This window comes from Phyllostomus hastatus, unplaced genomic scaffold (assembly GCF_019186645.2).
Source record: "Phyllostomus hastatus isolate PE091 unplaced genomic scaffold, TTU_PhHast_1.1 phas_scaffold_182, whole genome shotgun sequence".
NCBI classification, from domain to species: Eukaryota; Metazoa; Chordata; class Mammalia; order Chiroptera; family Phyllostomidae; genus Phyllostomus; species Phyllostomus hastatus.
In genome coordinates, this window is record NW_025334013.1 from 29,100,269 (window position 1) to 29,122,822 (window position 22,554).

At 54.6% G+C, this 22,554-nt stretch overlaps 1 protein-coding gene across 1 annotated transcript; it reads left to right on the plus strand.

The window, feature by feature from the left end:
- The first annotated feature begins 2,903 nt into the window (after window positions 1-2,903).
- TIE1 (tyrosine kinase with immunoglobulin like and EGF like domains 1) lies at window positions 2,904-21,155 on the plus strand. Its single transcript, XM_045859758.1, has 24 exons — window positions 2,904-2,964; window positions 3,154-3,309; window positions 6,538-6,855; window positions 6,927-7,037; window positions 8,434-8,589; window positions 8,707-8,838; window positions 8,988-9,128; window positions 9,341-9,469; window positions 10,259-10,404; window positions 10,642-10,786; window positions 11,873-12,031; window positions 12,193-12,330; window positions 12,528-12,824; window positions 13,230-13,520; window positions 13,860-14,050; window positions 16,028-16,238; window positions 16,402-16,512; window positions 16,736-16,926; window positions 17,896-18,009; window positions 18,115-18,185; window positions 19,345-19,385; window positions 19,474-19,570; window positions 19,655-19,754; window positions 20,684-21,155. The coding sequence occupies exons 2-24, from the start codon at window positions 3,252-3,254 to the stop codon at window positions 20,753-20,755; spliced, it is 3,420 nt and encodes a 1,139-aa protein (XP_045715714.1). The 5' UTR covers window positions 2,904-2,964; window positions 3,154-3,251; the 3' UTR covers window positions 20,756-21,155.
- Window positions 21,156-22,554: the final 1,399 nt, after the last annotated feature.

The window sequence follows — 22,554 nt, forward strand, 5'->3', positions numbered from 1 at the left end:
GGAGAGAGAGAGAGAGAGAGAGAGAGAGAGAGAGAGAAACATCAATGTGGGGTTGCTGGGGATTATGGCCTGCAACCCAGGAATGTACCCTGGCTGGGAATCGAACCTGGGACACTTTGGTTCCCAGCCCGCACTCAATCCACTGAGCTACGCCAGCCAGGGCTGTGTGTTTTTTTCTTGTGATCAATTTCCAGTTTCACTCCATTATGGTCAGAGAAGATGCATATGATTTTAATCTTCTTAAATTTATTGAGACTTGTGTCCCATCACATGGTCTATCCTAGAAAACGTTCCACGTGCACTTAAAAAGTATGTATATTCTGCAGCTTTGGGGCAAAAGACTCTGAAGATATCGATTAAACCTACCTGATCTAGTGTGTCATTTAAGGTCTCTGGTTCCTGGTTTATTTTCTGTCCGGAAGATCTATCTACTGATGATAATGTTAGTCGGTGTTAAAAACCTCCACTATGTCTGTATCACTGCCCATCTTTCCCTATCTATCCATCAAGATTTGCTTTATATATTTAGGTGTTCCTACATTGGGTATATTGTGGGTTTAAGTATTGCAACTTTAAGTATTCCTATTGCAACAGTGGATGTACACACAGCCCACTCAAAATTTGTGATATTTCATTTGTGACATGCTTTTTTAAAACATGCTCTGTTTAAATCACTTGCAACATAATCCAAAATATATAAAAATATACTTTTATACCGATACCACATTGTTGTATACTACAAATCCTTGTATACAAACTCTGTAAGAGTTGCACTATACTAGGGGGGACCCAAAAAAAACACAGAATTTATTTATAAAAGGTTATGTATTCGTTCTTACATGTTTAAACTTCAGTCGCCTGCAAAGTACTTGAAGCAATACTCCTATCGAGACTGTTTTTCCACTTCTCAAAACAGTGTTTGAACTTGTCAATTTTGGTGCTTTTTAGTGCTTCTGCTGTTTTTTGTTTCACCTCTTCCACATTAGCAAAATATTTCCCCTTGATGACTTTTTTTTCATTAGAAGAAACATCAGAAAATCACTCGGGGCCAGATCAGATGAACAGGGAGGGTGGGGCACATGGGGTCATTCTGGTTTTGGTCAAAAACTGCTGAACAGTGCGGTATGGGTAAGTTCTCTCGTAAATCACCCATCATGAAACAGGCAAGCGCATTGGAAGGGTCTTCCAAAAAAACTTCACTGAGGCTGAACACAGCCTCTCACAACAACACCAGCTGGTGGGTGCACTGATACAGATGGGTTCCTGGGACACTCACCTGTGGGGGAAGCCTGTGCTACAAGGGGCCTGCCCTCTAGAAGATAATTTTGGTTTTATGGGGTCCCCCCTCTTATTTATCTACAGATCATTACTATGGAGTTTTGTCTCCCATTTGAAAGTGGAGGGGTTGCAGACGGGCTGAAGTCTTTGCATGTGCTGTGGTGCCATGGTCTCAGGCTCCATTCAGAGCAAACACCTGTGCCAACATCTGTCCTTTTCAAGAAGATTGGAAGACGAGCTGCCCAGGTGTTCCCCGTACATTTCCAAAATGACATCAGGCCTGCCAGAACCAAGGGAGAAGTTTCACAAAAGTATCCTCTTTCTACAACACTGCCAGGCAAACTGCCCCAGCATCCTCTGCTCTTTCTCACGCCAGACTCAAAGATGAGCTAAAGTCTAAGGCGTCAGCCACATCTTCCCATCCCTATTCCTGCTCCCACCCAAGTCTTGTCCAGAGAGACCTCTTCCCAGCCTCAGGCCTAGGAATGGGGTATCTGTAAACCTATACAATGGGGGTCTTCCCTGACCCTTCTTCACGCTGTACCAGGAGTCAAAGCTTCTCCTGGGACTTTACAGGGATTTTCAGAAAAACCCTAGAACTAAGCCAGCTGAAGCCCCTGGAGGGACTCAGCTTCCCAGGACGGGGACACCGAACCTGGAAGGTCCACAGGAGAGCCTGTCTTCACACAGGAACAGCCTCTGGGAAGGTGTTCCAGCCCCAGAGGAAGGGTTTGGACTTCCAAACCCAAGGCACCTAAGCTGGCGCCAGGTCTCATCCCCACCCAACCATTCCTTCCAGGCCAGAGGGGCCACGGGTCTCACCAGCAGGCCCCAGACATCTGAGGGCCCACGACTCTCACTCTGCTCCCCTCGAGGACACACTCACACACACCCCACACCTGCAGGTCACGGTCTGCTCTAGAAACTGCCAGCAGTGGCTCCAGGTGGAGCGGTGGTGCCAGGGCAGCGAGGGATGAGAGGGCACAGCAGAGGCAAGCTCCATGGGGCTTTGCCAAGGGGCTGGGACCGCCCCGGGCTGTTATCAGCCCTCAAGACTGAGTGCACCCCCGGGCACGCTCCTGCTACCCCAGTGCTTGGGGACGGGCAGGGTTTGCTGTAAAACAAATGATGTCAGGCAGGCAAAGAGCTGAAGCCTCCACTAGTGGTTTCAGCTGAGGACTGTGAACACGAGACTCTCTGGATCTGCTTAACACGTGCCCTGAGGAGTGTTCGAGTCGGAAGTTCAAGCCCTAGCTTTGCCATGACCCGAGTGCGCTCAAGCCCTGCAAGCCTCAGTTTCCCATCTGTAAACGGGAGTCATACAACATAGAATTGAAGGTTGCACAACATAGGATCGAAGGTCCCTTTTTGCCCTATTTAGTATGTTATTTTGTTCTTCTGAGTGAGTACATTCACAGGCCCACAAGAGCCTCGTGTTACATGCGTGAACCGCTCTCCAGGAGACCCATGTAGCTGTGTCCTGGGGCACATGCGGAATCCCGTGGGTCGTATGTGTGTGTGTGTGTGCTAAGCGGGAGGGGAGACCCCAGAACAATATCCTCCCCCTATCCCTCCTCAATAGGCGGAAGCCACTGGCTTCCTCCCTTTCCTGCCTCCTGTGTGCTGGCAAGACAGAGGACGGAGGGGAGAGGAGGAGATGGAAAAAATTGGCCGGACAGTCTCCAGGTCTGTTTTTACCACAACCCTCCCCCTGCGTTTAGTGACCCCATTCCAGGGCCTGCTAGGCCACACCCATCCCCAGCCTGTGGGGATCAGACTGGGGGCCCCAGAGGCCCAGAAGCAGGATAAGTCCTTCCCACCCCTCTCCCCGGCCTCCCTCCCACCCAAGCCACCTCATTTCCTTTTCCTCCCCAGCACCAGCACTCACTGACTAGCACAGGCTGAGCAGCCAGACCCAGAGTCACTGACTTAGGGCCCAGCTTGTCCTGGTTGGCCTGGTCAGCCTCCGGAGCATGGTCTGGCTGGGGCCCCCACTGCTGCTCCCCATCGTCTTCCTGGCTTCTCATGTTGGTAAGTCTCCCCCAAGCCATGCTGCAACCCCACCCCCAAGGCCCCGCTTCTCCCCCAGTAAACCCTATCACCACGACCATCACTTTCGTCCATACTGCAATCAGGTAGAAAGTGGGATCAGGGCCAGGAAAACCTGGAAAGTGGGATCAGGTGCTAGAAATCACGGCAGCCTGGGACTGGAGGTTGGGGGAGGGGAGAGCAGCCATGGACTCTCAGGATCAGAGGGGAACAGCAGGGCCTACAGAGTTTTCAGTAAGTGTTCATACAGCCATTGTGTTGCATTTATTTATTCATTTGACAAACACTCATCAAGAACCAACAACGCCCCAGGAGTGTGCTAAGTGGTGGGCCATTCGTTGAGAGGCAGGCAGCCTCCAGGTCTGCACAGTGAAGTTAAACAACGCTGACCTCCCACGGCTCTCACCGGCCTAAAATGAAGTAATTCACGCAGAGCTACCGGTGCAATGCATGGCACTTGGTAAAGGCTTCTGAGTAAGGAGTAGCTGAATCCTTCAGTGTTCTGGCCAAAGACGATTAAAACACAGGCTGCCTTTGAGGGGTTCACAGCCTAGTGGGGGACACAGGGCATGGGGTGAGGGCTAAGTGCACAGGCATAAGGAGCTCCAGAGGAGCATGTGCTCCGCCTCGGGCAGTAGATGAAAAGGGGGGGAACATGAAATATTTCATGAGACCAGTGGTCTTCATCCCAGGCAGCCAGCAACAGAGGCAGGTCTCAGAAGCAGGGAAGTGCCTGGGAGAGAAGGTTCCTGAAGGGAACACAGCAGGAGAGGCAGTATGTGAGCAGCAAGGGGCTCAAGACCACGCACTTTATCCTGAGGGCAATAGGGAGACTTGGGGAATTTTAGGCTAGAGAGTCACAAGGTCTTCGATGGGTCACTTTGGTGGATGAGTTGAGAAAGAAGGGGCGTGGCTATTGGGATGGTCCAGGTGAGTAAAGGTGAGGTGAGGCAAAGGCGGGCTTGGAGATGGGGATAAAAAGTCGAGAGGCTTGGAGGAAACACGATTTGCAAAATTTTGTGACTGCTTAGGACAGCCAGTCTAATGCTTAAAGGTGTGGATTTGAGAGTCAGACAACCTGGCTCTGCCAGTCACTACTAATTACAGGACCTTGGGCAAGGACCTCTCTAGCCTTCCTTCCCTGGCTGTAAAATCCGGGTAATGATGCCCATCTCCCCAGACAGTTAGGATGACAACGTGAGAGAACATAAGTGCCTGGCATACAATTGACCTCCAATAAACAGGAATCATTATGACAGAAGGAGTGCAAGATGACTCCGAAGTCTGTGTCTCAGGTGGCTGGTGCCGTCTGCTGAGCCAGGGAGCACTGAACAGAGGCAGGTTTGGGGAAAGCAGACAGACAAGTGGCCCACGTGGAGAGGCTGCCCCAGACTTATTGACTCAAAGGTGGTATTAAAGCCAAAGGAGTGGATGAGTTTGCTCAAGGAAGCCTGTAGAATAATTGTCCCTCCTCTATAAACAGAAAGACACTGACGTCACTGAGGGGTGTGAGGATCCCTTGGAAACCAGGTACTCGGCACGGGGCAGGCCGTTGCTTCCCCTGGTAGACTTTTGAAGAATATTAGTTGATACACCGAGAGGCATGTATACTAATTATTTGGCAGTTAACAGGCAGAGACAGGGAAGGAGAAGCTCAGAAGGGTGCGGGCTCATGTGGCTGAGGAGTCTCCCAGGGCTCAACGTGGTGAGTGAGGCCTGGACTCCAGCTCTGCCTGGTCTCTCCCTTCACTCTGCCTTACATCGTGCGCCCCAGCCACGCTGAACTTAAACGTGGTCTTGTCCGCACCGTGGTACTTTTCATTCCATGTCTTTACTTAGGCCGTGCCCTCTGTCCAGAATGCCCTTTCCTCCCACTGGCCTCTCTCCCTCCCTGTTCTCCTCAGATAGTTTGTTTGTTTGTTTGTTTCCAGATGATGGCTCTAGTAGTGCGTAGTTGTCTTTAACTTCATTTGAAACAATTTTGTTAGATCGTGTTGTGACAGCTGTCACATCAGCGTGCATTAAAAAAAAACAAAATTAGTGAATTTTTGTGTGGCCATTTTAATATGGAAGATGGAAGAAAATACACATTTTAGGCATATTATGCTTTATTTCAAGAAAGGTAAAAACACACTGAAATGCAATAAAAAAATTGTGCAGTATATGGAGAAGGTGCTGTGACCAATTGAATGTGTCAAAAGTGGTTTGCAAAGTTTCTTGTACTACTGACATTTTGTCCAAAAAAGTCTCTGCTGTGGGGCTGCCTTATGCAGGGGAAGATGGTTAGCAGCACCCCTGGCCTCTGCCCACTAGGAGCCAATAGGGGGAGACAGCTGACATATTCAAAATACTCAAATCAATAAAGGTATTGGGGAAAATGAAAAATGTGTCTTTTATTTTATAGAAAAAAGCTAAACGGACTTTTTGGCCAACCCAATATATCTTCCTGCCCAGCTTTAAGGCCCTGCAGGGGAGTCTTCATCTCCCAGAAGGCATTTTTTCCACCCCTGGGGCACCCCTAACGGGACAGGCACCCATCCTCTGTGCTTCCGCACAAGGCACCCTGCCTGGGACAGGTGTGGCCATGACTGTCCTCCAGCAAGGCCGGGAGTTCCACGGAAGGCAAAGCCCCGGGGCCCACCTTGGGTCTCTGCACGGCCCCACGCCTGCCCCGGACTGCCCTGTCTGTCTCGGGCTTTGCGCTGGACCCACAGCTCTCTTCCCTTCTGCCCCACAACCTCCTGGCTGCAGAAGCCAACCTTTCCGGCCTTAAATCCCAGCACAACAAACAGGTTTGGTTTGGCGCAGGGAGCCCCTCCAAGGCATTCTGTTCTCCTCCAGCCTGCACCCTCGTGGCGGGGGCAGGCAGAGCAGCTCCCCCTTGGCAGAGCAGTTTGAGACACAGGTTGGGACAAGGGGACTGACAGGGAAAAAGGAAACGGAGACGGAGCATAGATCATTCTTTCCAAAGCTGGGCTGCAAGGGGAAGCCATCTGGCAGGAGAAGGGAGGGGAGGAGGCCAGAGAGGGGCTTTGGTTTTGTTTTAGCTCTTTTAGTAGGAGAGGCTGGAGGGAAAGGGGTCAGTGCACCGGGGGAGGGGCAGGAAAGGATGGGACAGAAATGCCTGCTCAAGTGCGGAGCCTGAAGGTGGGAAAAAGGGGGATGGGGAGGAAGGAAGGTATATCTCGGAGGACGGCTGCTCCTTCCCAGGCGCGGCGGTGGACCTGACTCTGCTGGCTGACTTGCGTCGCACGGAGCCTCACCGTTTCTACCTGACCTGCGTGTCCGGGGAGGCTGGCGCTGGCAGGGGCTCGGACGCCTGGGGCCCGGCCCTGCTGCTGGAGAAGGACGACCGCATCGTGCGCACACCCCTGCCCCGGCTCGCACCGCAGCTGGTCCGCAACGGCTCCCAGCGGATCACGCTGCGCGGCTTTTCAAAGCCCTCCGACCTGGTGGGCGTCTTCTCCTGCGTGGGCGGCTCCGGGGCCCGACGCACCAGTGTCCTCTATGTACACAACAGCCCGGGAGGTGAGTGGCTGTCAGGAGGGAGAAGAGGGGCTGCCCTTGACCTCTGACCCCACCCTCTATCCATCCCTCAGCCCAGCTGCTCCCCGACAAAGTCACACACACGGTGAACAAAGGCGACACGGCTGTGCTTGCTGCGCGTGTGCTCAAGGAGAAGAAGACAGATGTGATCTGGAAGAGCAATGGTGAGGGGAGCATTTGAGCTGGGTGGGCAGGAAAACCCATAGATCTGACACCCCAACACTGCCATGGCCCTCAGCACTCCCAGCTTTGGCCCCTGGCACACCCCTCACTCCTATACACCTGTTACCTGCTGGCCAACTCCAGGGCACCCTCTGTCCTGGACCGGGTCCATGGAAGCACCTGCATCCATCTCTAGCTTGGAGCTGTCCTCCTACTGCCCCCAGAGGACCAGTGGCATCATGGTCACCAACCTCCTCCCCTGTCATCCCCAAGTTAGCACTATGTTAAACCCTCACCTTTGACTCTCTCCTGGGAGCTCTCAGGCACAGAGCCCACATGTCAGGAAGCAGCAGTCCCCTTGGGGAAGAACAGAACTGGTAACCAAGTCCAAGCACCGGCAGGGAAAGGCTAGAGTCCTCTGGAGATCTGTCCAGATGTATGCTGGGGGCTGGCCAGACCTGGGGAGCTCAGCCACCCGCTGTTTTTCTCTGTGGCCACAAAGATTCTGCCCTCCACCCTCAGAACCACAGCCCTTTGGGTGCCTTTTGGGACCTTGGGCTCTTGAGGAAGAAACACTCTTCCCCTGGGTGAATGGATTTGCCTCCTGAGCTCCAGGCCCTCTGAAATGTAGGGATAGCCAGGTACACCTGCGCTCCCCGCAGTCTCTGTTCAGTCCTGAGCAAAGAGTCTGGGGGTGTGGGTGGGGTGCAGACAGGGACAGGGGCACTCATCTAACACTAGGGTCTGCAGGTCCTGGAGGGAGATGCTCCCTGGGAGAAACCCCTGAGTAGATGCCACCTGAACTGAGGCCCTGGAGGAGGAATGGGAATTAGCCAGACAAAGAAGGAGGGAGAGCGAGGGCAGGAAGAGAAACCAGCAATTCAGGGATTCAGGAACAGTAGGAGTCAGGCAGGTTGTGGAGAGGCGTGGGGCTAGAGGGCCAGGCCAGGGGGTTGGATGTGGCCCTGAGGGCAGTGGAGGACTGCTGAAGAGGGTAAGCAGGGAGCCACAGAGGAGCCCGCTGCAGGGAAAAGCACACTGGCTGCTGAGTAGAGGCGGATGGGGAAGAGGGACACTGGCGGCAGAGGGACCCACCACTCAGGAGGCTATGGGAAGTGGGGACCAGGGTGGCAGGTGGCGGTGGGCTTAGAGAGAAGAGGACGCTTTAGGAGAGGAGAGGAGACAGGCTAAGCAGGACCTGTGATTTACTGAGTGGCTGCTGGATTATGGAGAGAAGATGCTTCCCAGCTTTCTGGCTTGGGTACAAACACCCACTGGTGCCTTCCCCCAGGTGGGATCACAGTGCACAATGCCCATGATGCCCTGGGCAGGGGAGTAGAGAGAGGGGACATCAGCTCTCACATGGTGCTGAGGCTCCTGACCCACTTGTGCCCCCAGGATCCTACTTCTACACCCTGGACTGGCACGAGGCCCAGGATGAGCAGTTCCTGCTGCAGCTACCAAACGCACAGCCATCAATGAGCGGCATCTACAGTGCCACCTACCTGGAAGCCAGCCCCCTGGGCAGCGCCTTCTTTCGGCTCATCGTGCGGGGTTAGGGGCAGAAAGCAGAGGTGGTGGGTGGTGTGGGAGGTTGGGAGCCCTATGGGTACTCCTCAGCAGCTGTGGTCAGGTGGGCGAAGGTCATCTGCTGAAAGCACATTCCTCCAGGTTGCAGGGCAGGGCGCTGGGGGCCAGGCTGTACCAAGGAATGCCCAGGCTGCCTGCATGGAGGCGTCTGCCATGACCAGGATGGCCAGTGTGTGTGCCCCCCTGGATTCACTGGTACCCGCTGCGAGCAGAGTAAGGAGCAGGGGAAGCTGGGATCTAGGCGGGAGAGGTGGAAAGACCCTTGAACCATGGGATGGAGGAGCTTGACAGATGAGAGTGCCAAGTGGGTCCCAGAGCCTGGGACCCAGCGGAGGATCCTGCACCACATGCCCCCTTTCCAGCCTGCAGAGAGGGCCATTTTGGGCAACGATGCCAGGAGCAGTGCCCAAGTCCATCGGGCTGCCGCGGCCTCACCTTCTGCCTCCCAGACCCCTACGGCTGTTCTTGTGGATCTGGCTGGAGAGGAAGCCAGTGCCAGGAAGGTATGCATTCACCCACTCTCCGTGGCCCCGACCCAGACAGCTGGTCACAAGCTTGCCCTTGACTTTGGCCCTGACTTGCACACCAAGCCCTCCCTAGTCCCCTGCTCACCTAACCGGTGCCCTCTCCACCAGCCTGTCATTACCCAGGCTCCAGCTGTACCTTTGTTTCCCCCTGGCCTGGGCCTCTCTAACCACACCTCCTCTGTTCCCAGCCTGTGCCCCTGGTCATTTTGGGGCTGACTGCAGCCTCCAGTGCCAGTGTCAGAATGGCGGCACTTGCGACCGCTTCAGTGGCTGTGTGTGCCCCTCTGGGTGGCATGGAGTGCACTGTGACAAGTCAGGTATGAACACAGGGGTCTCAGATCCCTCAAGACAAGCCAACCTTCACCAGACACATCTCTGTTGACACTCTAAGTCCCGCCCTCAGGGAGCCCATGGTTCCGAAGGAGTTCTCACCACCCAGCCTACACCATCCATATGAGATGAGCAGCAGCCCCGGTGGGGGGTTGCCCAGAGGATGGGCTGAGGTGGGCAGAGAGGGCTCCGGGAAGAGGCAAGACCTGAGGTGGGATATGAAGGACAAGGGAGAAGACGGCTGGGAAAAGAGCCTGGGCAACAGGCCCAGGTACCAGGATAGAGGAGTAGGGGGCCCTGGGGAGTGGGCAGAAGAAGTCACATCCTGGGGACTTGGAATGGCAGGCCAGCTGGTTTGCACTTAGTGTGAGAGGGGCAGGAAGGAATTGTTGAAGAGGCACGAGGTGGTCAGGTCTGTGTTTGAGAAAGGACCTCAGCTGCCGGGTAGAGCAGAATGGGAAACCCCAGATGATCTCTGCAGGGCCCAGAAACGGAGGAGGCCTGAACCGGTGTTCTGGCCACGAGGCCTCGTCCTGATTTGGGTACAAAAGACTCTCAGGAGGGGAGGGGGGTACAGGAGGTAGACCCTGCAGCTGGTCAGCCGTAGGGCACGAGGGCCTTAGGGGACTCGCACAGGACTCTGCTGGCTTTTCAGCTTGAGCGACTGGGCAGCTGGCAGCGCCTCCACTGAGGTGCATGACGAGATGAAGGGCACTTTGGGGCTCATGTGTCGGCCCTCGTGATGGCTCCAGGATGAGTGTCCTTTCTCTCCCCAGACCGGATCCCCCAGATCCTAGATGTGGCCTCAGAACTGGAGTTCAACTTGGGGACGAGGCCCCGGATCAACTGTGCAGCTTCGGGGAACCCCTTCCCAGTGCGGGGCAGCATGGAGCTCCGCAAGCCCGACGGCACTGTCCTCCTGGTCAGCCCGTGAGCCCAACCCAGGGCCCCCACCGCCAGCGCCACAGTTGGTTCCTCAGACCTCTGACCCTCAGGGCTTTCTGCAAGCTCTACCCACTGGCCTGAGCATGGCTCAAGTGGGGTCAAGCTAATTGCAGAGGGGCTGCCTCCTGGCTCTGCCCCTTCGTCAGTCTACAGACATGTACCTGCCACATGGACGTACATTGTCTTTGTTTGTCTTTTTCTTTGTCTCTCTTAGTCTACCAAGGCCATTGTAGAACCAGACAGGACTACAGCTGAGTTTGAGGTGCCACACGTGGCTCTTGGGGACAGTGGGCTCTGGGAATGCCGTGTGTCCACGTCTGGTGGTCAAGATAGCCGGCGCTTCAAGGTCAACGTCAAAGGTTAGTGATATCCGTGGTGGATGGATAACAGGCAGCATGGGCACTAGCCAGTGCTGCTCAGACTGGGCATCGTAGTAGGAAGGGCAAGGGCATCTTGGGTCACAGCCCAGCACCCGGCAAAGAAGAGGGCATATGGCCAACCAGAGGCCTGGGCTGGGCAGCATTGAAGTGGGAGCACCGCTCAGCCCCGTCTGGAAAGGGCATCCCGTGCCCCAGAAACGGGACACTCTCTGGCCTCACGCAGCCTCCTGCCTGGCCGTGCTTGTCCTCTCCACATCCCACAGACACACACAGTGGCCTTTAACTCTGCCTCTGGGATGCTGCTTCCCCCTCCGACCACGTCACAGAGCACTCAGCACCAGGAGAGGGTGTCTTGCCCCGCTTCCCAGAGGTCAGATGAGGAGGGAGCTGCCAGTGCCCAGGACTGCTCAGAACAGAGCATGCCCACCCAGTCCAGGTGTCCCTTCATCTTCTCCACACCATAAGCCTTGGCCACTCACACCCCCTGCCACCTCCTGGGTCCCCTTTCCCTCTGCTTCCCACCCTCCCTCCTCCCCACATAAGCCCACACTTCCCCTCTCGCACTCTTCCCACTGGCTCACCAGCCCCATCCCACCCCTCTGCAGCCCCACCCCCCACCCCCAGGGAATAGTGGCAGGGCCCCAGGGCTCCACCTCCAGCCTTTCACCTCTCCTTCTCCCCAGGCTTTGGATCCAGACAACCTGGGTTCTAGTCTTCACTCTACAAATTCCTGGCTTCATTACCTTAAGCCAGTTTTTTAGCCCCTCGTGGGTTTTTCCTCTGTAACAGGAGGATATCAGCACTTACTTGGTTAGGGTTGCTATGAAGAGTAAATTAGATGATATATTTAAACATGTGTCATAACGTCAGACTCCTGTGCCCCACACTGCCAAGGGGCCAGAGCGCTGTCCTCCTGGGGCCATGGCCACTCTGTCATCTGTTGAAGTTGGTCTTCCCAGTCCAGATCCAAACTGAGACCCAAGGTGTCTTTTTCGATGAGAACACGGTGCTTCTGAGGACTGGGTGAGCTTTCTGGGCCGCGCCTTACCCTGAGTGTCCCGGCAGTGCCCCCGGTGCCCCTGACTGCTCCCAGGCTCCTGGCCAAGCAGAGCCGCCAGCTTGTGGTGTCCCCGCTGGTTTCCTACTCTGGGGACGGACCCATTACCTCTGTCCGCCTGCACTACCGGCCCCAGGACAGCACCATGGCCTGGTCTGCCATTGTGGGTGAGTGGGGAGAGCTGGGGCGGGACAGGGTGTTGGACAGTAATGAGGGGAGAAGGGGAGCAGGAGGGGGAGGGAGAGTGGTATAAGGGGAACAGGGGGCTGAAGGGAGCAGGGTGGCTCATGGAAAACCTGGACGATGCCTGCTGTTGCACCCACCCCAGTGGACCCCAGTGAGAATGTGACGTTAATGAACCTGAGGTCAAGGACAGGATACAATGTCCGCGTGCAGCTGAGCAGACCCGGGGAAGGCGGGGAAGGGGCCTGGGGGCCTCCCACCCTCATGACCACAGATTGTCCTGGTGAGACACCAAGCGTCATCCCTTCCTGTCCCCCAGTACTTACTGTCCTGTGCACTCAGGGTTTGTCAAGACTTGTCCATCCCACGGGCCCCTGCCTTTCCCACTGGAGGTTGTCCCACTCTGTCCTCTGGGGATCACTGTCCGGTCCAGCCCCAAGGACCCACTGGACAGTTCTGACCCCTGACCTCTGGCCCCAGAGCCCTCCTTGCAGCCATGGCTGGAGGGCTGGCATGTGGAGGGCCCTGACCGGCTGCGAGTGAGCTGGTCCTTACCCTCGACGCCTGGGCCACTGGTGGGCGACGGTTTCCTGCTGCGCCTGTGGGACGGGGCACGGGGACAGGAGCGGCGGGAGAATGTCTCGTCCCCCCAGGCCCGCACTGCCCTCCTGACCGGACTCACGCCTGGCGTCCACTACCAGCTGGATGTGCGGCTCTACCACTGCACCCTCCTGGGCCCAGCCTCGCCCCCCACACGTGTGCTTCTGCCCCTCAGCGGTATGCTCAAGAAGGGGGGTAGGCTCAGAACGAGGGGAAGATGGGGGTCACAAGGGACACCTGAGACCCAGAAGGGCATGGGGGGTTACAGGAGGCTGGATGGAGGTGAAGAAACCCGGGACACCTGGAAGACAGGGGTGTGGGAGGACCTAGGACACTGGGAGGACCTGGAACACCAGGAAGACTTGGGGTATAAGGAGAATAAGGGGAAGCAGAAGCTCAAGGGTGAAGGAGACCAGAGGGACAGGAAGGAATTCAGCCCAAGAGGAAAGGAGGAGGTTGGCAGGGTAGCTCTCATTCTGGGGTCCTTGGAGGGGACACCACCAGAGCAGATGATCTGTCTGACCCCAGAGCTCCATAATTCGGTCCTGTCTGAGCCCTGCCTTTCCATCCCCATCTCTGCAGGGCCCCCAGCCCCCCAACACGTCCATGCTCAGGCCCTCTCAGACTCTGAGATCCAGCTGATGTGGCAGCGCCCAGAGGCTCCAGCTGGGCCTATATCCAAGTACATCGTGGAGGTGCAGGTGGCTGGGGGCTCAGGAGACCCGCTGTGGATAGACGTGGACAGGCCCGAGGAGACAAGCACCACTGTCCGGGGCCTCAATGCCAGCACACGCTACCTCTTCCGTGTGCGGGCCAGTGTCCAGGGTCCTGGTGACTGGAGCAATACAGTAGAAGAGTCCACCCTGGGCAACGGTGAGAGGGACAGGCCCATGGGGACTCCTGGGCCCTGGGGTCAGTCTCAGGAATCCCTCCCTCCACATGATCCCCTGCCTTGGAGCTAGGGCATCCCAAAGCCCCTCCCAAACAAGTGCCACGAGTCCTTGTGCTGGGGATGCTGACCCTTCCCCTCTTATGACCTGCTATTCTCGTGCTGGGAAAATCATGTCACTCCAATCACCCATTGGCCCTGGGCCAGACATCCCTGACCCCTCCCTGGTACTGGGATCTCTGACCCCTCCCTCTGTGTGACCCCTGGTGGCCTCTGGGTTTCCTGACCCCGGTGCCCCCCTGATCTGCCCATCTTATGTCCAGGGCTGCAGAGCGAGGGCCCAGTTCAAGAGATCCGGGCAGCTAAAGAGGGCCTAGACCAACAGCTGATCCTGGCCGTGGTGGGCTCCATGTCTGCCACCTGCCTCACCATCCTAGCCGCCCTCCTAACCCTGGTGTGCATCCGCAGAACTTGCCTGCACCGCAGACGCACCTTCACCTACCAGTCAGGATCGGTCAGTCACCCACCTGTCCCAGCCCTGGGGCACACGCATGCAGACCTCATGTGTATATGTTTCTACCTCTGTGCAGACAAGTACTCGTACACTCGAGTGTGTGTGTTTGTGTGTATGTGTGTGCATGTCTGGCCTCTGTCCTGGCAGGCCCCCCCCCAGTTTGGAGCCAGCTTCCATCCGCATACAGCTGTGGCTGCGGGCCTCAGCCTTTCTGTGGCTTCCTGCCAAGGGGCTGCTCATTCAGTGAGCTGCTCAACCCATCCTCCATCCTTGCAAATTCCAGGGCTTCTGTGGGGGAGACTCAAGGACTCTGGGTGCTTCCCTGTACCCTGCGGAGGACAGTATATCTGTGACCCTCAGACCCTTGGCTACAACACCTTCCACAGCTGTTTCTGCCACCCTGGAGCTGTGCTAGGCCTGCAGCCGTACCCGTTGCTCCTTGAGAAAGGAAACAAATCTCCACTCTTCCTGGCTTCCCTGCAAACCTGTCTGAATTTTCTGTCCTTCTGTGGTCCTTAGGAGTGAAGGTAGGGTGCTGGCCCATCTTTCAGCACCCCGTGTCATCTCATCTCATCACCTCCCATTGCTCACCTCCTCCCTTCTCTCCTACCCCCTGGCCCTGTCTCCTCTGAGATCTTTGCCATGGTTGCAACTTATGACCTGGACTCAGCCCTTGGTCCTCTGTGCCTGGGGCTCTTGATATTTACAGCTCTGGCATTTCAAAGAAAGACCCTCTTCTCTCTCAAGAGCTGATCCTTGTGATAGAAAGCCTAGTGTCCAAAGCTATTGTCTTTGCCATGACTTTAAAAGCTCCCTTCAGAGATTCAATTGGCCTCTTTGTTCAGGCTGCGTGGGCCCTCCCTCTGCGGTCAGTGCGCAAAAAAAGCTGCTGCTGCCATGGTGGGGGAGCGCCATGGGCCCCAATGTTGGGGAAAGGAGGCGGGAAGGCAGCCTTTAACATATATATTGTGCTAACATTTATCAAGCTATACCCCTGCCACGTGTGCCTGCATGCAGGTGTGCACGAGTGTGTGCCCTGTGTGCATGCACAGGACCATCCCTGTGAGCACCCTCGTCCATGTGGACCTCTGCTTGGATGCACTTGCATATGATACCACCACTAGAGCATGCGTGTGCATGCTAGCGCATGCCTTCTGCCATCCATGTCTCATGCAAATCAATGTGACCCCTGTCCCCATGCCTTCCCCATCAAGCTGTGCTTCGGCTCACTTAGGGAGCCCCACCATATTGACAGCTAACCTTGCCCTCCTGTTCTACTCTTTCCTTTTGCTACCATCAGCCCTGCCCAGTGGCCCAGCTCCTTCTCAGCTGGTGGGGAGAGGATGTTCCTCTTTGTTATGGTCTTTCTATCTTTAGGCCCCAAGGTGGTCTTAGAGCTACGAGTGGATGCCAAGTGGGTGGACAGTGGTGATCCCTGCTTCTGCTACTGTAGAGAAGAAAGCCCCTCCCCTGGCTCTGAGCAGCTCAGAACTTAGCATGCAGTAGGAGCTCAATAAATGAATAAATGAACCCTAGCCCATGGCTCAAGGCTGGAATCCTCTCCAGGGCATCCCTAGTGACAAAAAAAGCTCGGTAGTGGGATCAGCTCACTGCATCCCATTACAATTCATTCCAGTTCCTTTCTGTTTTAGATGTTAGAGATATCACCCTCCCATTGACTCAGACTGTGGCTTCTAGCAGATTCACGCATTCCTTGTTCTTCTTGCAACCCACACACCTGACCCCCAGGCTACAGCCTCTCTCCACGGACATCTGTCCACCCAACAGCCCATCCATGGCTCCACCTCCTATGATTCAGCCTCAATATGTGCCCTCTGTCTGTGTATGTCCCTGGCTGATCACGGGGATGCCCTCTGTCTGGGTCTCCATTTGTCTGACCACTCTGCCTGTCTGTGCCTCTTGCTGACCCCATGTCTCTTGTGTGGACTCTCTGTCCACTTGTCCCATTCTGTGAAGGGTGAGGAGACCATCCTGCAGTTCAGCTCAGGCACGTTGACACTGACCCGGCGACCAAAACCACAGCCTGAGCCTCTGAATTACCCAGTGCTGGAGTGGGAGGACATCACCTTTGAGGACCTCATCGGGGAGGGGAACTTTGGCCAGGTCATCCGGGCCATGATCAAGAAGGACGGGCTCAAGATGAACGCAGCCATCAAGATGCTGAAAGGTCTGCTGGGAGTGACCCTTGACCCCAGCCCTGACCCTCTCCTTTGTCCCACAGATCCTAGGCCCCACCTGGCCCCCTCCAGCAAATGACCTCAGCCCTCACCAGCCCATGCCCTTCCTCCAGAATTATTTCTGGCAAAAGTGAGACTGGATTCTTTACACAGAATATGCCTCTGAAAATGACCATCGTGACTTTGCGGGAGAACTGGAAGTTCTGTGCAAATTGGGGCATCACCCCAATATCATTAACCTCTTGGGAGCCTGTGAGAACCGTGGTAAGCCCCCAATTCGTCACCTTCCCCTTCTTCGAAACCCCCATCAGTGGCCAGCACCTCCTCCACATCAGTAGCTCTCTGGGAGCTTTAGGTCACCCAAACATCACCCTTCACTCTCCTTCATGATCCCGGCACCCTGTCTACTACCATTGGGTACCTGCCACCACCAAGTTGCCTGTATGTAAATTACCACCATGTAACCATGTATCTCCCTACCTCCCAGGTTACTTGTATATCGCTATTGAATACGCCCCCTATGGGAACCTGCTAGATTTTCTGCGGAAAAGCCGGGTCCTGGAAACAGACCCAGCTTTTGCCCGAGAGCATGGAACAGCCTCCACCCTCAGCTCCCGGCAGCTGCTGCGTTTTGCCAGTGATGCTGCCAATGGCATGCAGTACCTGAGTGAGAAGCAGGTGTGTGTGTGTGTGTGTGAGCGCAGGGAGGGAGGGTACACTAGAGGGAAGAGGGGAGGCCATTGGGCTGACCTCAGAAGATAAAATCATTGGATGTGGGATTGAGGAGTCGAGAGATGGACACGATCCTGAGGTGCTGGCCTGGGCGAGTGGGTGAGAGCACAGGACGAGAAGCAGGTGTGAAGGCACTGTTGCATTTGAAGCATCCAAGGAACATCTTGGTGGAGGCATTGAATTAGCAGTTGGAGGTACCAGCCTAGAGCTCAGGAGAGAGGCTGGAGTCAACAATATGGAAATTGTCACCCCACAGGTGGTGACACTAATGGTGGGAGAGGGAGGGAGGCCCACCAGGAGAAGGTAAAGGTGGAGCAGAGAGTGGAGCTAGAGTCCAAGTCCCCAGACATCCTGCCTGAATGAAAGGAGAGAGGACAGCAGGAGTAGGGGAGTAGGAGACTGAGGGAAGGAAGTTTAAAGGTCGTAAAGTTCTGAGCATCTTTGAAAGCAGAGGGGGCACAGGGCAGAGGGAGGGGTTGATGGATACAGGTCTCTGCAGAAGGTGGAGGGTCAAGTGGAGAAGACTTGAAACTCAAGGGAAAGAGTCACTTTGGGCAAGAGAAGGGCCTTCCCCACTCTCATCAGTTAAGGGAGAGAGGGAGGTAGGGAGCATGCAAAGAAGGGGAGGTACAATGAGGCCACTAGGATAAAGCCCACCATTGCCCCAGGAAGGAGGATACAGCTGAGCTTGGCCATGGCCATAGCATAGAAAGGTAGAGAGGACAGCAGCCGGTGCTGCGGTTTTTCTGAGGCAGGAGTCACTGATCCAGGAGGCCTGGGTGGGTAGGAAGAAGGACCTACTAAAGGCTTTGAGGGTGGCCATGAAAACTGTCCATGGGGTCAGCCCCATCACTGACTCAAAAGTCCTGGACTCACTCATCCCCAGTCTCCCCTGACTTCTGACTGCGCCTGCAGTTCATCCACAGGGACCTGGCTGCCCGAAATGTGCTGGTCGGAGAGAACCTGGCCTCCAAGATTGCCGACTTTGGCCTTTCTCGCGGGGAGGAGGTTTATGTGAAGAAGACAATGGTAAGCCTCAGTCCTCCGCTCAGGTTCCAGGCCTGGCCCTGCTCCCCAGAGCCCTCTAAACAGGCCCTTCCTCTTCACCCAACCCTCAAGCCCACTCTTTCCCAGGGGCGTCTCCCCGTGCGCTGGATGGCCATTGAGTCCCTGAACTACAGCGTCTATACCACCAAGAGTGATGTGTAAGTGTGGGGGTGGGAAGCGGCAAGAGGGCCTGGCCTCCCAAGGGTGCACACAGGCATAACCTGAGGTGGACACAACTCAGACATGCCTCAGGTAGTCCAAGGCATGACGTGAACATCCCAGGATGTGCTTCTGGTGTGGTACAGGTGTGGTGCTGGTGTATCTTGGGTATACCTTGGTGATGCCCAGCATCTTAGTGGGAAAGTAGTGGAGCTAGCCTTCCCACTAAGTGGAAAAAGTAGTGGAAAGAAGTTTTGTCTTAGAAGGTGTTTCAGGGGTAGGACTGGGATGGGGTAGTTTAGGGCAGTGTTTGTCTAAGAGACTCGGAGACACCTTAGAGAGGTTTGGGGATGCTGGTGGATAATGCCCAGTGGTGGGGAGAGACCACTCAGGAATGCCCTTACCTTCCTCTCCAAAGGGCAGGGTCATTCCCACATGGGGACCTAACCAGAACATGACCCCTAAGACTCCTCTGTGCTCCCCAACCCCTAACCCACCCGCAATACCACCCCCCCCACACACCCCACCCCATCTCTCTGGGAAACCTAGCCTGCCTAGCCCTCCAGCCTTGGCTCTGCCTATTTGCCCCAAGCCCTGGCCTGCCCTGGTCACTATCCACCACGCCAGCCACCACTCTCATCATCACTTGCCTACTTCCTGCTTCTGCTCCCAAACCCCCTCTATTCCCTCCCTCCACTAGAACTCCCATCCTGGTCTTGCCTGACTCTCACATGCATGGACGTTTTTAAACTATAAAAGCCAGTTAAGAGCAAGGGCTTTGGAGTCAGATTGCCATGGTTTGAATCCTAGTTCCACTACTTACTAGTTGTGTGACCTTGGGCAAGATCTATAAAATGGGGGTAGTGACAGTACCTATATTACAGGGTTGGTGTGAGCGTTAAATGCATTAATGCATACATTAAATGATCAGTGCCTGGCCCATAGTAAATGTGCAGTAAAATGCTAGCTACAATTACATGGAGCCTGGGCGAGGCCATGAAGGAGTTTCAACGGAGCAGAGGCAACAGCTGGCCAATGCCAGATACATACAGAATAGACATGTGCAGGGGCTGGGATGGGTGGCAAACGGAGGTAGACAGGCACTAAAATGCTGGCCCTGGGGCCTAAAGGTAACTAAGTGCATCCTCCTCATTTCAGCTGGTCTTTTGGGGTCCTCCTCTGGGAGATTGTGAGCCTTGGTGAGTCCCTGACCCCTCATGCCCCAGGGTGCCCCCACCTTACCCCCTCTGGGGCCCGAGGCTGAGGGAGCTTTGTCCCCTCCTGCAGGGGGCACGCCCTACTGTGGCATGACCTGTGCTGAGCTCTATGAGAAGCTGCCTCAGGGCTACCGCATGGAGCAGCCTCGGAACTGTGATGATGAAGTGTAAGTCACCTCAGCCTTGAGCCCTGTGACCCCATCACCCCAGTCAGCCCTGACCCTTCATCTCAACAATGCCCCTTTCTGCAGGTACGAGCTGATGCGTCAGTGCTGGCGGGACCGTCCCTACGAGCGACCTCCCTTTGCCCAGATTGCGCTGCAGCTAGGCCGAATGCTGGAAGCCAGGAAGGTGAGGAGACTGGGGTTGATGAGGACCAGTCAAGCCCAGACTCATGGGACTGCCCTCACACAGGAGCCAGCATCAGCCTCCAGGTCCTGGTCCCTACCACTAGTTGCCAACACAGCCAGGCCAGGCTCCCCTTTCCAGCTCTCAATAAGTTGAACATTAGGCCTTTATAAACTTTTCCAAGGCTATGCTCGCCCCAGCAGCAAATCCCTCTCTAGGTCCCAAGTCCCAGACTGCTTATCTCATCTAGGACACCTCTCCTCACCTGTCACAGAGCCAGAGTGCAATGCATGAGTGAGCAACTAAAGAAATGGGAGGGAGGGAGGGAGAGAGGGAGGGATGGATGCTATGGTAAACGAATGAGTGAATGAATGAATAGAATTAGTAGATAGATGATATATTCATATAATATGATCACCTGAGTAAACATAATAAAATAATTAAATCTAATAACCATGTGAATAAATGAATTACCAAATAACTATAAAGAAATATATCAAAATAAATGTAATACCTTTGTAAATATAAAGAGCTCTTCATATGAATTAATTAATGACAAAATAGCTGTAGTAAAGTAGCTTAAGAATTAAGGAATAATCAAATAGTCATATGAATGGGTAAATCATCAAAAATAGCTTCATAAATAAAGGAATAAGTGAATGAATGAATGAGTGAGCAAACAACTCATTGGATGCATGCATGACAAAGTCCTATCTAACAACTGTGTCAAGGGTCTCTCACTTGAGCCTTCAACTGTGGTCTCATGCCCTTGCTGTTCTGGGCTCATGAGGGCCACTCTTGACCGTGGGGCCATCTTGAGTCTCCAGAACAAACCTGTGTGTCTTCTAACACCCAACCACATGGAAGTCAAGGACCTCCAGGCCAGAGCTGCCCCATCCCTGGCCCCCACTAAAGTTTGCTTTGCTCCCCAGGCCTATGTGAACATGTCGCTGTTTGAGAACTTCACTTACGCGGGCATCGACGCTACAGCTGAGGAGGCCTGAGCTGCTGTCCAGGCAGAACCTGGCTCTGCTGGCCAGAGCCAGCCACTCTCCAACCTGTGACTTCTGATCTTCGTGGCCTCTGACCTGGGCTGCCTCAAGGATTTTTTTTTTAACTTAAGGAAGAAAATAGGGGATCCAGGGCTGGGGTGGGCTTAGGGGAATTGGGTCCTCATCCTTTGACATTGCTTCCCTGCCTCCTGCAGTTACTCTTCCAGCTGCTTTCACAACCTTCCTTCTAGTTCAGCTGCTCCACACAGGTGCTCCTCTTTTACTCCCCACACTCACCCCCTACTTCTCCCCCAGCTCCTCCACCCAAGCCAGCACTCACTCCACTAACATGCCCTGTCCCTCTACACCCCGCTCCTGGCCTCATAATCAGGAAAAAATAAATGCTCCAAGAACTCCATCCAATGTCTGCTTTTAATACTGGCCAATCCCAGGGAAAAGGTGAACCAAAGACAGAGAAAGTGGACTTTCCAGGGAAAGGAATGCTGTTCCTAGTTAGTGGTGTAGATTCAATCTTTCTGTTGGGGTTGCCTCTCCACGGTGGGAGATGTTCTGGAAGAACAATTCTACACCTACACCACCGCCACATCTTTGTCACATGAAAAGCCCAATTTTCCCCCTGATCTCCTTGCTACTCTGCAGCCCCATCACCCACATGGCTCCCTGTATGTCTAGGTAGCTGCCAGCCTAGCATTCTCTGCTCTGTCCAAACAGTCCATGCCAGAACCAGCTGTAGCCCAGCTTCAGCTCAGACTGACACCTCAGCACCAGACAGATTCTGGCCTGTCTAAAGCTCCTACTTTTCTTTATGTCTCTAGGCACCCTTTCTTGGCTTGGTAGCCCAGCTTGTGGGCCCCAAAGGGGGAAGGCAGAGTTGACTCCCATCTTTAGCCAGCCGAGGGAGGATTCCTTTGCCTTCCTCGGGGTCTCCTAGTGTGCTGGGAGGTGCTCCTGGTCCTGAAAGCTAGTCCCACGTCCTGTTCTGTGCAGTGTGGCCTTCAGGTTTGCTTGTCCTTTTGGGTTGTCACTGCTGTCCTCTCCCACTGGTCCTTAGGAAATAATACTTGTCTTGCTTCACACATGTTTTTTTCAGTGAATCAGATGAAATCAAAGAATACATAACATTGTATGGCCTGGTGGTTAAGAGCACAGAATCTGGAATCACACAGACCCATGTCTAAGTCCTTGCTATACCACTTACTATCTGTGTGACCTTGGTCAAGTCACTTAACCTCTCTGAAGCATGGGGTGAGTGACAGCTATCTCACTGTTGTTGGCACTAAAGGAGATCACACAGGCACATTTCCACAGCACTGGGGCTGGTGCACAGTGCTCAGTGTCCACAGGTAATACACACGATGCAGGGAGTTGAATGGGGGTGGGGGTTCGGGTTGTCAGAATTGGTGTTCCGAAGAAACCTGAATGGCTGATGTGTGGAGCTGAACTTAAGAGGAAGACATAACTGGAGTGAATGGGAGGCCATGCAGGGTGAGGGAGATGGGATTTGCTAAAATGAAATTTCATTTCAGATCCACTTCAGGGATATTGCCAGGTCCAGGATGTGGGGATTAGAAAGTTGTCCCTGATGGGGACCGATATAAATAGATATGTAAACAAACAAACAAAAATAGGAGAAGATGCTGTAAGAGAGGGAGTGGACCTGGGTAACACCTAGAAAGGAGATGGAGCATGAAAGCTTCACAGGAGAAAGCGACATCTTCACCTGGGCCATGAAGCAGTGGGGGCTCACCAACGGAAGGGACTCAGCAGAGGAAACAGCACCTGTGACAGGA